The 16,974-nt window shown below is 42.6% G+C and overlaps 1 protein-coding gene across 4 annotated transcripts in view; it reads left to right on the top strand.

The window, feature by feature from the left end:
* GRB2 (growth factor receptor bound protein 2) overlaps window positions 1-16,974 on the top strand; it is an 83,504-nt gene that overhangs the window by 51,227 nt on the left and 15,303 nt on the right. For all 4 annotated transcript variants that reach the window (XM_039342927.1, XM_039342924.1, XM_039342926.1 and 1 more), the window contains exon 3: window positions 12,157-12,254. In XM_039342927.1, coding sequence (XP_039198861.1) covers window positions 12,157-12,254 — 98 coding nt within the window. The remainder of the gene's footprint in view (window positions 1-12,156; window positions 12,255-16,974) is intronic.

Genomic DNA, 16,974 nt, shown 5'->3' with positions numbered 1-16,974 from the left:
TGTTTGTGTGGCCCAGTTACTGGCATGCCGCGGCCCGGTACTGGTCCACAGACCGGGGGTTGGGGACCCCTGTCTTAAAGAAATAATATGTGGAGAGAGAGAGCTTTGGGGGAAGAAATTGCTGTGTGGGTCCATTGGACACAATCCTAAACTGTTACTGCTACTGGAGACAGTGGTAAAATAGTGATAAGTAGTGTTGTTTCAGTTTGTGGCAACATTCATATAGCCTTTTATTTTACTTTATAATTTGTTTCTATTAGGTGTATTGGAGGGGGTGGAGGTTGAAAAGGTGAGAGAGAAAGAAATAAAGATTCCCTTACCCTTCCACGTACCTTTACTTTCCATGTTGAAAAGAACATTTCCCCCCAACCAAAAATGTCCTCCCCGTTGCCATTGGGGGGGGGGAGTTAATTCTTCTGATTAATTTTACCTGTGGAAACTGGCACTGATAGCATTGCTGCTTCCTAGATATATATGCACAGAAATTAAATAATACTGTAAATGCCGGCGTATAAGACGACTTCCGCGAGCGCTGAAATCGGCCCCAAAGACGGGGGTCGTCTTATACGCCGAGTCGTCTTATACGCCAGAAATACTGGTAGTTTCCAGCGTATAAGACGACGTTCTAGGAATGCGGCCCGGCTATAAAGACAGGGGTCGTCTTATACGCCGGGTCGCCTAATACGCCGGCATATACGGTATCTTTTTTATTCTTTTTAAAAAGAGGCTTGCCTTTTTAAGGCTTCTTGTCCATCCCTCCCATTCTACAATGTAGGGTTAGCTAGGCACATTAGCTAAGCTCTATCCCCCTTGTCAAGTTCCTACAATATAAACCATGGATGGTCACATTAGAGGGCCAGCCAGAGAGAAAATAGTCCTAGGGCTTGCTAGTCTAGAAGGTAGAGAGCTGATGTAAAGAAGCTTGATTTGGGACCATGCCCATTCCTCTTGAAGGCAACAGTATTGTCATCAGCTAGTATCATGATGGGTTCAGATAAGAGTGGAGTGCTGGAAGAGAAGCTTTCTTCTCCAATCCCATGTAAATGGTGGTGGTGGTGGTGGTGATGATGCATGCCCCTCCATTAGCACTATCTGGATAAACCATTTGATGGCAGTGAAGAATGATGTTTGCCGAGTCCGTGCCTGCTATCAGGTGGTTCAGATTTTAGCAGCCCATGAAGCTTGCTTGCTATAAATTGTAGAGTTCCTATGACAAAACTAAATGAAAGTCTCTTTCTTTTTGTTCCTATTGAAGCAGAACAGGCAAATTGTTTGGGATTTTGTTCCTGCCAGCCCATGATCAACTTAGAAGAGATTGGCAGAATTTCTGAAACACAGCTGTTTCAAATTCAGAACTAAACAACTTTCCTTGTCATGCACATCCCTACTATTTATATACTGTACAGAGGATAAAAAGAGATGGAATTTTGTTTTAGAAATCGCTAGTACGAAAGCATCGTTAACTATAAATCTGTAGCATGTATGCTTATTTTTAGGATAATGTAGACTGAATTACTCAACTACCCACTGAATTAGTCATCGTTATTTCTATTTGGGGGATTAAAAAAACTACATATACATTTCATTGTATCTATGGCAGTTTTGTACTTTGTGAGTCATGGACTTCAGCATTCTGGGCAAAAAATAGTCACCTATAATCTTCATATGTTTTTTAATGATGAATCTGTCATTGGTATAATATTTTGAGTAAAAATTGGCCCCATTTGTTTTAAAGCTTCAAGCAAAGAGTGAAGTGTTTTCTCTACTTATATTCTCAGTTAATGTTGTCATGGTATTTGTTTGGTGTAGAGCAGTGGTTCTCAACCTTTTTAATGCCGCGACCCCCAACCGGTCGTAAGTCGAGGACTACTCAACTGGTGCAGCACCGTTTGCAGAATGGGACTTTTGGTGGGCTCAGCAGGGCAGAGACAGCCTGGACAATTCCTATTGGCTTTTGAAAGCCAATAGAATTAGACTCTATTCAAGAGAGTCTATTCTATTGGCTTTCAAAAGCCAATAGAATACAAGGGAGTAGCACAGCTAAGGAAAAGGGGGAAAAAATGGCGGACTGCGTTGTTTGGCGACCCCCGTGAAATGGTCGTTCGACACCAAATGGGGTCCCGACCCACAGGTTGAGAACCACTGGTGTAGAGAAAGAAAAAGGAACTCACTGGGAAAAATCATTGGAAAATACAAGACGGAGCCACAAGATCAGTTAATATGATGAAGAATTCGTAAGCTTTGGCATCCTTGCTTTAAAAAATGAAATTAAATTACTTTTTCATATATTTGACAGGATCAGAGCTTTTTAGGGATAAATGTAAAGAAAGTAGAAGAAAATAGAAACAAAAGTATATGTTATAAACAGTGGTGACGAACCTATGGCACGCGTGTCAGAGGCAGCACTCAGAACCCTCTCTGTGGGTTCCATGGCCCCCTCTTCCCCAACAGGCCCCCCGGAGGAGAGTTGCGCCCGGGCACAGCCCACGCGGATCAGCTTAGCCAAGGACATGGCAGCCGGACAAGACTCCGCCCTCATGCCCCATCGTGTGCAATTGATACTGCAGGGCGTGGGCAGAGGGCGTGGCCGCCATGGCACTGCTGCGTCGCCTGGGCGATCTGCAGCTGGCTGTGGAGGCAGTGAGTGGCCCTGTGCGTGGGCAGGGGCAGGGCAGGCAGGGCAGAGTGGGCGGAGCAGGGGTGGGGGTGGGGCCATTTTTGGGGGGCTATCACTGTTATATAATATTAAAAACATGAGAGCAATAAAAACTAGTAAAAATGCTTTGGAGCAATTTTTATTATAAATCTTTTTTATTACATACAGTACATAATAAGTACATTCAAAGAAAAGGATAAAGTAAGACAAGCATTATAGAATATCTCTTCATGTTGTCCATACTTTTTTAAATCTGTATCCTTAAAAGTTGCAATTTACTCTATTCGGTGTCCCCGGTGTCCCTTGGTATGATTTCTAGGGCAATGTGTACATAGATAAATAAGCATCATAGTTGAATTACGAAAGACAAGTCATAGATTACGCTAATAAATTTCTTCATTTACTTTTTAAATTGATTTAATTTGTAAGTCATTTAATTGACTCTGGCAGCTCACAATAATTAAAGTGCAACAACCAAATAGAAACAGTTTAAAAACAAATATACAAACATAAAAATATCACTAAAACATTACAAAAAAAATAACCGTAATTAGCAACCTTTGTAGAATCTCTCCATCGCTACCAGACATCCCACACACACAAACACACACACAACAGCAAAGCCATGTCGTCATGGTCTTCCTAAAGCCAAGAGGGTCCAGAGCAGTCTAAGGCAGTGATGGCGAACCTTTTAGAGACCGAGTACCCAAACTGCAACCCAAAACCCACTTATTTATCGCCAGGTGCCAGGTGGTTGTGGCCCACTGGGTGGGCGTGGCTGTGGTGGTCATGGCAGACTGGATGGGTGTGGCCAAGGTGGGCGTGGTCACCTCAATGTTGTTTGTGGGGAGGGACGTCTGTGGGGGCCTGTCAGGGTTGGGGAAAATCCAGGGGGTCTCTGGCAGGTGGGACAGTGGGCAGGAGGCTCGTCTTGTGGGGTGAGGCAAGGCAGGGCGGGCGTGCCATTGTCACAGGGCAAGGCAAAGCAGGAGCCGGAGCGGCTGCTGCCCGATACCATCAGACCCCGCACAGAGAGGCCAGCGAGTGCATAGGGGCCGACAGTGTCCATTAGCAGCCACAGCCTGCCGGCCCCTCGACTAGTGTACTCTGGGGCTCTGCAGCCCACCGCCAGCAATTCAGAGAAGCTGCCTCTGAGCTGGACGGATAGCCAACAGCTGAGGAGGCGATGCAGTGGGTCGTGCCCTGGAAAAGTAGAGCATGCGAGGCCAGGAGGGATGTGATGGAGGGGAGGGAAACCACCCGTGCTGGAATGTATCCGGCCATGTGGGACCTCGGCAAGTTAGTGGGTGGCTGGTTGAAGAGGGATGGTTGCTATCTCCTGGGCATGGCGCATGTGCCCACAGAGAGGGCTCTGAGTGCCGCCTCTGGCACGCGTGCCATAGGTTCGCCACCACTGGTCTAAGGTTCTGGGGAATCAGGTTTCAAAGGGTGGGTATGATGGCATAAACATTCTTCTCCTGGGTCTTCCCAGATAACACTCTTTGTGGATGCAACCCATAATAGGCCCCTCCTGCCTGACCTAATGGGACAGGTAGATGTCACCAGGAGAGGCAATCCCTCAGGTGAACTTTCTATTTTATTTAGATAAAGTCATCATGAATAAAAAAAATCTGACTCCGAGAGAAGGTCAGTAATAACACAAAAAAATACACAAATCTTTATTGCAGAGATAATTGTTCTGAAAGCACACTTTAAGATCTTTGATGCCATTTGGATTAAAGATGTTAATTGGTACTACATCATATAATTAAGAACTTTTGTTTTACAGGCTGTGATCTGTTCTTCCATAGTGTTAACCACATGAAATCATACTCTGGCAGCTTGCAAAGTTAACCATTTAATTAATTTAGTTCAGGTGATTGGAATTCGCTTAAAATGCCTTTTCTTATGATTATTTGATACATTTGTTTTTTTTACATTATGAAGAGATGGAATTCTCCCAATTATTTTTTAGTAGTCTATATTTTCCAATAGTTAGTACTGAATTGTATCTTTAGTTGTATTACATGTTTTAGATTTTGGTGAGGAGTTAAAGTCTAAGACCATGGAGGAAATGTTCAAAACACATCTGGCTGCCTCAATGTCAAGGTTTCCTTGGAATATTTTGAAACAGTTCGTCATGTCCTTCACGCTATGTTCTAGCACTGCACTATACAATTCTCAGAAAACATGTCAAATCTTTTACCAAAAGGGGTATCTTATTGATAGTACGTGAAAGGCATTTGACTTTCAGATTTGGGGGACAATACATAATTTGGATATTTATTTTTGTAATCATATTTAGATTAGATTAGATAACCTTTATTGTCATTTTTTTCCTGTGGGCACAAGAGCACACATTAAAAATAAAATTTAGTTGCTTGCTCTCTAAGTGTACATATACATAACACACATTTAAAACATAGTATATACAACATATGTATAGACCTACTGATCCGATGTTAGCATCGGATGTTTTCCATTGACACCTACACCCTTACTTATAAGTAACATATAAATATTAATCATTATCCATCTTGAATATATTACAGAAGGAGCAAGCTTTTATTTATTCTTACTTAATTACCTTTCTACAATATTTGAATTGTTTTATGTTTATCAGTGTTTAGATTCCTCTTAGCAATAATTTCATAGTTGAACTTTAATTATCATAATAACAACAACATATTATTTCATACTTGAGTGCAAACCAGTGGTTTATTGCCAGTTGCTTAGAACTAACTTTTCTCTTGCTTGATTTCAAAACAAAATATGTACACTGAAATATATTATGTGGTGTATTTTTAGTGACCGAGAAGAGACCAGTCTATTAAAAAAGGGGGGAGGCTATGCTAATCTATAGGGGGGGACATCAAAAGGAGTCTAATAGGTGCATATTTCTGATTAAAATGTTTTATATAAAAAGGCGTAAGCATTTGTGAGCTGCTGCTCACCATCAGATGCAAATTCTATTTCTCAATAGCGTTTCTGAGAAATAGTAATATGAGATCATCCATTTACATCTAATGACGAGAGCTGCAGCTCACAAAAGCTTATGCCTTGTAATAACATCTGTTAACCAGAAAAGATGCTGCCAGGCTCTTTTTGACTTACTACCATAACTAGTGAAAGATTTCCCATTGGGGTGCAATTGAAAACTTCATAATTTTGGACAGATCAGAATTAAAGGAGCTGGCAAAACAGGCTGACTGACTTTACTAATTGTGGTGGGAGTAAACATGCAATGCTGTTTTTTCTCAGAAATGGGCCCATTATCTGTGTTGTGCTTCTTTTGTTGGGAATGGAATGATTAGATAGAACTTCTGGCTGTATATGTATGAGGCAGATTGCAGTTATCTCATTATTCTGATCTCATTACGTTAAGGGCTGTTGGTTGGGAGAGAACTTCTTACAAAATCCTTTATTCAATGGGTCACAAAACCTGTTGCAGTGTAGAACATTCTTAGATTATTTTTTTTCTAAATGTTATGTTTCAGCAAAGGATAAAATATAAAAAGAAAAAAGGAGATAAAGAAAAAGAAAGGTTAAAGAAAAAGCAAAATCGGGTGCAGAGAAAAAGAGGGGAAAGGGAAAAGAGTAATTTCCAACATTATTTTGTAAAATACAGATATACATTAATCTCTTACTCTTAAAATCAACAATAATACATGTTATTTCTATAACCATAAACAATTCTAATTGACAGATTCCAAAATTAAATGTTCATTTCTTTCCATTTCTAGCAAGAAGTCCAAGTTGATTTCCAAATAGAAACAAAGTTAGGCAAAAAAATTTATTTAACCATAATACAACTTTCTTAGACTTTAAATACATATGGTAAATTTTGGTAAATTTCTTTTTGGATTTTGCAATTCATTTTTTGTTGTATACTGTATAGATTATTTGTGTTAATCATAAAACAGTTCATAGATAACTTAAACATATATTTTCTACCTAGTCTTTGAATCTTTAATGCCCTTTGGAGCATTTTTAGACAAACACATCTGTTTAAACTTTGTAAGTTTGTTATTTAGAATCAGATTTAAAGTTAACTTATTTGCCTCCTTTCTGAGCTACAAGTTTCGTATCCTTGTAAAGAAAGATTACAAAAATATTACAAACATTGAATTTAATTGCAACAAGTAGCAAATAATGGAGGATTTCACAAAAGACCTAAATTAGTAGATCATTGATTTTCCCTCTGGTGACAATTGGTGGAAAGTACTGTTATGCAAAAGGCACTGAAGAGAGACAGAAGATAATGAATGTTTGTTACAATTGTGTCACAAAGATCATCACTGGTTTATCATAACATTCTGGGAATTGTACAAGGCTGATTGGTCTAAAACTATGCACAGTGCAGTTAAACTAAGAAAGAATAACATTAAAATTATTAGTTGCTAAACATTAAACATTAATTTGCCAAAAGTATTTCAACATTTGTACTTAAGATTTTGCCTGATTTGGAGATTCAGTTTGAAAAAAATGGGAGTTTGAAGAATGTATAAGATTTGGAGAGATTTTTGTGGAGAATGCCTGGAACAAAAAAAACCCCATTGCTGACTATTCAGTTCCAAGTCACTTTTATTGATGTGGCAAAATATCATAATCCCTTAAGAATGCAGTTGTTTGGATAAATGCTGTGTCACCCAGGGAAATGTCTTCGTTACTTGGTTTTCTATACTCAAGTGTAGTGTTGTAAGTCTAAGAGTATCAGTGTTGTAGTTAGTTACCATAAGTACAGGTGGTGTACATATACTCCTAACTTTAAAAAAAAAAATCATTATTACTAGGAGAAAGAGAAGGGGAGAGAAGTATTCTGGCTTGCAGATTGTGACATAATATAAAATTAAAGAAATCAGTGCATTAGAAATTCAAAGAGAAATTAAGAAGCCCTACAGTAGTGGTGGCGAGCCTATGGCACATATAGGCGGCACTCAGAGCCCTGTCTGTGAGCACGCGTGCCATACCCCGGAGATGGCGAGGGACGCCCCCGCTGCCCTGGCCCCGCCCACCCAATCTGCCATGACCACCGCTGCCACGCCCACCCGGCACCTGATAAATAAGTGGGTTTTGGGTTGCAGTTTGGGCACTGGGTCTCTAAAAGGTTCGCCATCACTGCCCTATAGCAAGAGAAAAAATAAGGAAAAAAACAACTTGTTTCAACGCGTGAAAAAAGAAATAGATTTTTTGTCCACTTTCATCTATTTGCTTCAAGGATTAACTAATTTGCACTTAGTACTGTAGCAGATGTAGTAGTGTAGTAGATAAACCAGGTATTCCTGAGATACTATTTTTAATCTCTTTTATATTAATTATGACTTCTTCCACGAAGGACTAACTGGCCAAAACAACTGGCGTGAATGGGACACAACTAATCAGATGTTTCTCTGCACTGTTCCCTATATAAACACAGTATTCCTTGTTGCCGCTATTAAATGAAGATTGATTTTGAAATAAGGAAGGATGTACTGTCTTCTGTTTCCGAGATAAAATCCCAAATGCTAGAGTTAGTTATAAACTGCTATGCCTTAGGCTTTACACAGAAAACCCACTTCTCTGTCTGTTAGAGAGATCTGCTTCCTCTTTTTAAGAAGCTGTTTATGGGGAAGTTCTTGGAATTTAACTTGCAGCTATGGGGAGGACTGAACTTTTCAAGTAAGTTTGCAGAAAAAAAACATAAAATAAACTTTCAACTATGTATGAAAAGAGGGGAAAATGGATATTCAATAAATGGCTTATTGGCTTTATTTGTAATACCCAGGACAATTCAGGACTCTAGCAAAATAATTTAAAATAAACTAGTCTTCTCATTTTCCTTTAATAACAACTTCCAGTGCATAATATGCTACTTGTTTGCTACAAACTACCCTTCATCTTGTTTTAAAGATCCGTATATGAATAAGAGAAGGTATAAGGATGCTAAATGATTTTATCTCTAGAGTTGCCTCTTACTTTTTGAATAATTGTGAAATAGTGAAACTACTGATATAAATACAACTCAAACTTTAACGGTCATGTTCATTCCCACTACTGTAAAAAAGGAATTGCTTCCTGGCAGCTTTTAAGCTGTCTTATTATCAGCACTGGTGATATTTCCACTTAGGCTGCTAATGAGGAGTGAGAGGGTCTCTTAACCCTCTAGAGCTGAAAGATTCCCTCATAGTTAGTCATGCCTCATACAGAAAGTCAGGTATCAGTTTAGTGTGTGTGCGCGCGTGCGTGCATACACATACATGTGCATGCATGTGGCAACGCGAGACAAGATGAGCCAGGATCAGGGCCTCATTCAATCAGGAAATGTCTTGATGACTTAGGGTTGGTTGCAACAAATGGTTACAAGGATAAAATTGGAGGATATGTTGCCCAGCTAGGTGGAACTCCTAGCCAATCTTGGCTGATATTGAAAAGCTAAGCAGGATCAGGCCTGGTTATACCCAAAGGGATGACCAACAAAGAACATAAAGGACATACTATAGAAATTGAAAAAAAAAAAAAACATACAGAAGACAGCAGTGATGAAGTACTTGCATCTTGGTTCCTCCCTCCCAAAAATTATATAATCACGAGGTCTGCAGATATTCCTTCCCTGCCTCTCCATGTATTCTACCCTGAGTTGGCATATAAAAGCGGCAGATAAAATAATGTTCCCTTGAACACTGAAACTCTCAGATTTACAGCTGGTCTGTGTGTTTTGGTCAGCAAGCTGAATTTCAATAGAGATGGACCTCAGCTACCCTCGAGAGTCAGGAAACGTGATTCCAAAAATCTATAATGAATAAAATGTAGAAATAGAAGTGTCCTGCACATGAAAGGCAGAAAGCTGTATTTGAAGTCATTCCAAAGCTCAACTCTGCATTCATTTTTCATAGGATAATATTTAGTTCAAAACATGTCGCAATATGACATAGGAAATGTATCAACTTTCTTTTATTGTCTAAATCTGATATATTTTTATTGTGGCTGAATCTCTAACAGCATTGCTTGTATTAAACTTTTGGTATGGTGTATAGGAGGCTTAGGTTTTCCTCAGGAAAGCGTGTGTACCATTTCCAGCTTCAAGAAAGCATGGTCTCCTGGCATCGTGGTTTCACCAGATAAGGAGCTCTGTGACCTTTCTCGGCTGACCCTATCTTGCACAGATCATGAAGCTTTTGGGGGGGGGGTGGAGATCCTAATCTAAGCATGTGATGATTCCTTTTTATTTTAGCTTTTTCCTCCATTCTTAGCTAGAAGAACTTGGAAGAATAATGCAGAGAAGCAAATATGTTATAGTACAGAACCTGTTGTGTTCAGAAAAGGAATATTAATCCAATTAGTCCTTGTCTCCCCCTAGTCACACTGATCTGACTATTTTGAGGATGGCCCTCAATTATCTGAAAATTAATCTTCTGAACGTGGTGCTCTCTGAGCTTGGTAGTTTTCTTGCAAACGTTTCATTACCCAGATAGGTGACATCATCATACTTTCTCCATGCTTTCTCCATGAAATAAAAAGTTTAAGAGAAGGATTTCTACCAGGATTCTTGCTCAGTGATAAAGAACTGATCCAAAAGCTGTTGCTTTTAAAAGTAAAAACAAGACTCGTTGATAGCACAACATATGTAGCTTACTTATCAGAACATCCAAATTTCTTAGGATATTAATTTTAAAAGTTGGCCTTTTCTTATTACCATGAGAAGAGGTAGGCTTGTCTTGATGAGAAATTTCTTGCCCAACTCAGAACCTGATGACTAGAGTCTTAAGCAGTTTCAGCATTGCTGTATCCATGACTCAAATGTAACTGCTAAAACTAGTCTAATTGGAGATCTTCCAGCATGAAAGAAATTGCTTCACTTCCCAATAATTTGGTTAGATTTAATTAGTGAGATTTGCTCCACTAGAAGACAGGTTGCTGACTTTCAATGACAGCCACACACCATGTTGCAAATGTGGCGCACAAAGCATTCTTGAAATCCCGCAGCTGTGCACTTTTTAAAAAGGGCAGGTTTACTTTCTAGTATTGTAGTTCAGGACGATTGTTGTGTAGGGCATGGCTACATTGTGTGGAAATTAATAGTAAATGGAAAGCATTAATAAGCAACTATAGGCACCTATTTTTGGCCCATTTTTAAGTGTCCTAAGTGGACTAGAGATAGAGTTCTGACCTATGACATGTTTAGAGCTGTTATCCTCATTGTTTATAATCTCTCATTTTCCCTCAAATAATACATTATAGAACTCTCTTCTAGAAAGTACAGTACTCATGTTAAATTTTCAATCAAATAACAACTCCATAAAGTTATATTCTGTAGTTAATAAGCAACAGATTTTAACAAAAATAAAGAAATGCTCAGTATCTTTGGGACTGAGTGCACATAAGCATTAGTGTACCACTGCACAATATTACAAACATTACTGCAGAAGAGCAGGCAGAGCTGGGGGGCAGAGTTAAACACGTCAGCAGGTTAGAATTATTGCATTTGCACAAGTGCTCCAAGTCAAACCCCTCTTGCGTTCTGTTGACCCTTATTTAGCACTAATTTAGTGTTGAACTTTAGTTGAACAAATTCTTGTGTATAGACTTGAATAAATGTTCTGTGCTACATTAGCCTGATTGTTTATCCCTGATATTAGCCTGATTATTCAGAGCTACACTTGACAGTATTTTTGAACTATTGTATATGCTCGAATAAAATTAAAGCACAAGACACATTCTCTAATTTCCTTATATAATGATTTTATATGGAGTATTATATTTACATAATTTTGACTTCTGAATAAATATTGTTTTTTTCTCTTCTCAACGTTTAAAAGAAACTCTTAAAAGGTGTAATGGTTTGATGTAGACTTTTTATTGACTGGTTAAAAGAAATCCCATGGTGGGGGGATAAGGATAATATTTGTGGGTAGAATTCTTACTCTTTTCAATTAGCAATACATGCATATAAAATATACCTTTGGGGCATGTAGTAAAAAAAATAATTGCTTTGTCATTTGAAAGTACTCTGTGGATGTTTCAGGCAGGGGGAGAGGGAAACACTAGGCTTGAAAGAATCATGTGTTTAAGACTGGAGCTGTACAGCTTGATTGAGGGGTGACTATAATACAAATTTGTTCTACATCATAGATTCTTGTTATTAAAAACCTGGTGGGTATGATGCACTCATTCCCTTATCCTCCTGGAGTAATGAAGCGGTATTCTTATTAACTTGCTAATTCAGTGTTTCATGGTGAGTTCCAGACTAAAGTTTGACATTTAAACATCTGATTTACTTTAACCAACTTTTAATTGGTGAAACTGAAAGACTAAATATGGAACTGGCAAATTGGGTATGTACTTAATTATCCCATAAATACAATCTTTAAAAGCTAAGTTATTTTTCCCCCTTACTTCTGCCCATTTCAACAATTAGATTTTCTTTAACACTAGCTGAGCGTTAGCAAAATAAACCTGAAATGATGTGCATTGTTAGCATGTTATCCAGAAATAAAGCCTGTCTTCCTTTCCCCTTTCTCCAGGTTTTGAATGAAGAATGCGATCAAAATTGGTACAAGGCAGAACTCAACGGCAAAGATGGCTTCATTCCCAAAAATTATATTGAAATGAAACCACATCCGTAAGTGAAGTATTACTGTTTCCTCAATTATTTGGCACTCTTACTGACCAAGTTGTGGGGAGAAGAATCAGATTCTTTATTAAAATACAATGCAGAGAGCAATTACAAGAGCAACTTTGTGAATAAATAAATGCATATTTGCTTATAAGTCTGAGACAAGACTTATGTACAGGTAGTCCTCAACTTACAACCACAACTGATTCCAAAATTTCTGTTGCTAAATGAGGCATTTGTTATGTGAGTTTTGCCCCATTTTACGTGCTTTCTTGCCACATTCGTTAAGTAAATTCACGGCAGTTTTTAAGCTAATAACATGGCTGTTAGTGAATCTGGCTTCCTTATTGACTTTGCTTGTCAGAAGGTTATAAAGAGGATCACATAAACCCAGGACACTGCATAAATATGAGTCAGTTGCCAAGCATCTGAATTTTGATCACGTGACCGTGGGGCTGCTGCAGTGGTCGGAAGTGTGAAAAACGGTCATTAAGTCACTTTTTTCTCCAGCAGGATGACTGTAGAGTCCAAATGGATGGGTTCTATGACGGCCTTCCTGCCTGGCAGACTGGGTAAAAACTTCGGCCACACCCCTTCCTTTGGGCGTGACCCCAGTTTTGACTCAGTCTCGAAGCCTGGTACAAGTGCGAGAGGCAGCTCTCAGAACCAAACGAATTTAAACTCAAAGAAAACAAAAAAAAGGAATCCCCTCTTCTTCCCTTTGCAAGAGAAACTTCCTGGCAACGATTAGAACTGAGAGAGGCAGCCAGGATCGGCGGACTCGTGAGTGGGGCTAGCTGGGGAGGCTCGGAACGGGCCGGATCGCTCGCCCTTTCTTCCGGCCCGCCGAGCAGCTGCTTGGCGCGGGGGATCTCACCGGGTTGCGCGTAGCCCCCCGGGCCCTCCCAACAGCTGAGCAGCCTGGCCGAGGGAGCTGAGCGCCGCTCGGCGCGAAACAGCTGAGCCGCGCGGGAAGCGGCAAACCAGGTCGCCGCTCGGCTGCGATCAGCTGAGCGGCGCGATAGACAACGCGGCAAGAGCAAAGCCGGCGCTGAATTTCCTTCTATCCAGAGGAAAGGCGCAGCCCCCTCATGACTAGAGGAGTCTTCCTGATTGCAAAAATCAGGATCCGCCATTGTTTTTGAACCTCGTGGATTCCCGGGCTTCCATTGGGAGGCGTGGCTTCTTCCCCATTCGCCATTTTGGAAATTGATCTTCCCGCCGTTTCCCCTTGGGGGCGGGGCCATCACCCGGACTCCATTTTCCGGCAAACAAAGGGTTTTTTCCCTTGCAAGGATCTGAGGTTACCCAAGGAAATTGAGACAGAGGAAGGAAGAGGGAAAGCAAAAAGAACCGTTTCCTATCGTGGTCTGTTGCCACAGCCACAGACTGGGGGAGAGAGAGAGAGATATAAACTGCACCTTGTCTGGACTAGGTGAGGAGGTGAGGAGGAATATTCTTCCCTAACTGTTCCTATAGTGGCCTTTAGTCACTGCCTGGCAGGATCTTCTGTCCAAAGAATCCTGTCTGTCCGGCCATTGTTTGTATAGGCAGAGGAGGGCACAGTCCCAAGCATCTGCCTCTGATCTGCGTACCTCATTCCCCCATCCCAGGCATTTCCTACTTGGGGTGTCTGGCACAATGGCAGACAATGTCTCGTATTCAGTCACACAGGTCCCTCAATTGTCCCCCCCACAGCAGCAGCGAAAACGCAGATCCTCTGAATCAGAGGTGGGGGGGAAGAAGAAAGCTAAAACAAAGCACCTTACTCAGAAGGGACAGTCTAAAACGGCTGAGCGAGAGGCTTTGAGGAGACATTTGGCTTTAGAAAGACAAATTAGCAGGGCACAGAGAACCAATGCCAATGGGACAAATTTGGTTTCCCCTGTCCCAGTGGCGCACCCAGCACAGAACCTACTGCCGAGGAAGTGCTCAAGACTTGGTCTCCTCCTGGGGAAACTGAACAGTTAGATTCCTCCAATCCCTCCTCACCAGCTTCTTCTCCCTCACCCGACCACACTCCAGCGCCTCACCCCAGCGACAAAGCGCAGGAGAACATATGGTCGGCACAATTTCAGGCATTCATGCAGGATGCATTCTCCCAATTCATGGCTTCCAAAGGGCAAGTGGCCTTTCACACACCCCGTAAGGGACGAGCTAGGCCACCCCCTACCAACATCTCTGAATCTTCCTCTCAACTAGGAGAGGGTGACTCAGTAGATCTTGACATGTCAGACATGCCCCTATCGGAGGACGAGGAAACCGCACCTGAGCAGGAGACGAGCTCTGGCCTCTTTAACCCAGCGCTCCTAAAATCACTCCTGATAAAGGCAGTTTCCACAGTCAGCCTAACATCAGTACAGGATGAGAGGCCATCGACAAGCAAGGAGGCCAACCCTCTATTTGCCAAAAAGGTCCCACAGGACAAGTACATTCCATGTGCGGAGGTCTTCATGACCACGCTGGAGGAACAATGGTCCTCACTTGCAAGCCCGCCGGCACCTAACAGCGCGGAGAGGAAGCTTTTCAACCTATCTCCCTCCTTCTCTAACATGTTAGAGGTTCCCACTGTAGATAACCCCTTGATCTCATTATTCTCTACCTCCGCGATTCCAGGAGACATGGCGGAGGTCTTGAAACCTGAGGAGAAGAAATTTGAACACTCCTTCCGGCGTTCCCACATGGCTGCAGCCTGGGCGGCCAGAGCAGCCACCTCATCATCATTCTTCGCGAGGGCCTGCATCATGTGGCTGAGGGAACTGCAGGGCACGGTGCCTCCAGACCAGGTCAGAGTACACCAGACATTGGCCAAACTCCTCGCGGCCTCTCAGTTCATGTCTGACGCTTCACTGTACGCAACAAAGTATGCGGCAAGATCCATTGCGGCCACAGTGGCCTCGCGTAGGCTACTGTGGCTCAAAAACTGGAAGACAGACCTGAGGTCCAAATGGCGTCTCTCGACGTCCAAATACAGTGGAGAGGCCCTATTTGGTTCCATTCTGGATCCACATGTCAGCGAAGGCAGAGACAAGAAAAAAATCCTAGTACATCCATCAAAGAAGTTAGACAGGAGAGGCAGTCAGGACTTCCGGAGGCAGGGCTCCCGCCCAGGAAGCCCCTGGGAATGGAGGCAGCCCTTTCGATCAGGGCAATCCTGGGACTGGCCCAGAGGCTCACGATCCTTCTACCCGAGACAGGATCGAACCCAGGATCGCCAAAGCCCGGGAGCCAGGGGCCAGTTCCAGTCCAGACGCCCATATAGAGGAGCGGGAGGCAGATCCCTTAAGCGTACCAAGTGACGCCAAACAGGATACACCCATCGGGGGTCGGTTAGGAAATTTCACCGAGGTCTGGGAACAGACCACCACCGACGCCTGGGTCCTGGAAACGATCAGGCATGGCCTGACCTTAGACTTCTGTTCTCCCCCTCCAAACCGGTTCATCAGATGTCCCATCTCCAGAAGAGTACACAAGACAAGGCTGATAACTTCGGCCATAGCTCACCTCCTGTCAATTCAAGCCATAGAGAAGGTACCAAAGGAAGAGGAAGGAAGAGGATTTTATTCTATCCTCTTCGTTATCCCAAAGACATCAGGAGGGTGGAGAGCAATCTTGGACCTGAAGGGCCTGAACTATTTCATAAAGTACAGGAGGTTCAAGATGCACTCCCTAAAGTCCATACTAGCCAGCGTCAGGGAAGACGATCTACTATCCTCAATAGATCTCACAGAGGCGTACCTACACATCCCCATCCACCCCAGCTACCGGAAATTCCTCAGATTTACCTACGCGGGGCGACATTACCAATACAGGGCATTACCCTTCGGACTGTCGTCAGCACCAAGGGTATTCACAAAGATCTTAGCTGTACTAGCGGCCCATCTCAGGTTGATCCCGGTTCGCGTCCAGTTTTATCTGGACGACATCTTGATCCAGTCCAGATCTCGGGAACAAGCAAGGGCAGATCTCAAGACCACAATCCGAACCCTACAGGGGCACGGATTCTCGGTCAATCTAAACAAGAGCCACCTCATTCCCTCAAGGAGACTGCAACACCTGGGCGCGGTGATAGACACGTCACAGTGCAGGGTATTCCTTTCCCAGGAGCGACTGATCAGCATATCCAAGCTAATCCACCAAATTCAAAAGATCAGGAGAGTGCCCTTGCTACAACTCTCGAAGCTCCTGGGAAGATGATATCTTGCATGGGCATCATCCCATGGGCAAGGCTCCACTCGAGGGAGTTGCAGTGGTTCCTCCTACCCTACCAGAGGAGGAACCTCAGCACCTCCAACAGGAGTGTGCTGGTACCAGCACAGGTGATGAAATCACTAAAATGGTGGCTATCCCCCACGACACTCAAGGGGAGCATATTCAGGGAACCGAACAGGGTCACACTCACGACAGACGTGAGCCTGTTCGGATGGGGAGCCCACCTGGGAACACAGATAGCACAGGGCCAGTGGGGACAGAAGGACCTGTCACACAGCATCAACTGGCTAGAGCTCCGGGCCATACACCTGGCCCTCCGCCATTTCTCACACCTAGTAACGAGGAGGCACGTCCTCGTACTAACAGACAACGTAGCAGCCAAGGCACATGTAAACAAGGAGGGAGGAACGAGATCAGTGGAACTAATGAAGGAAGCATTGGCTCTGGCTCGTTGGGCAGAAACCAATGTGAGTTCCATCAGAGCGGAACACATCTCAGGGGAGACAAACACCCA

This window comes from Crotalus tigris, unplaced genomic scaffold (genome assembly GCF_016545835.1).
Source record: "Crotalus tigris isolate CLP2741 ecotype Arizona unplaced genomic scaffold, ASM1654583v1 scf7180000017814.3102382, whole genome shotgun sequence".
Taxonomy (NCBI): Eukaryota; Metazoa; Chordata; class Lepidosauria; order Squamata; family Viperidae; genus Crotalus; species Crotalus tigris.
This window is presented reverse-complemented; position numbering and strand designations above follow the sequence as displayed.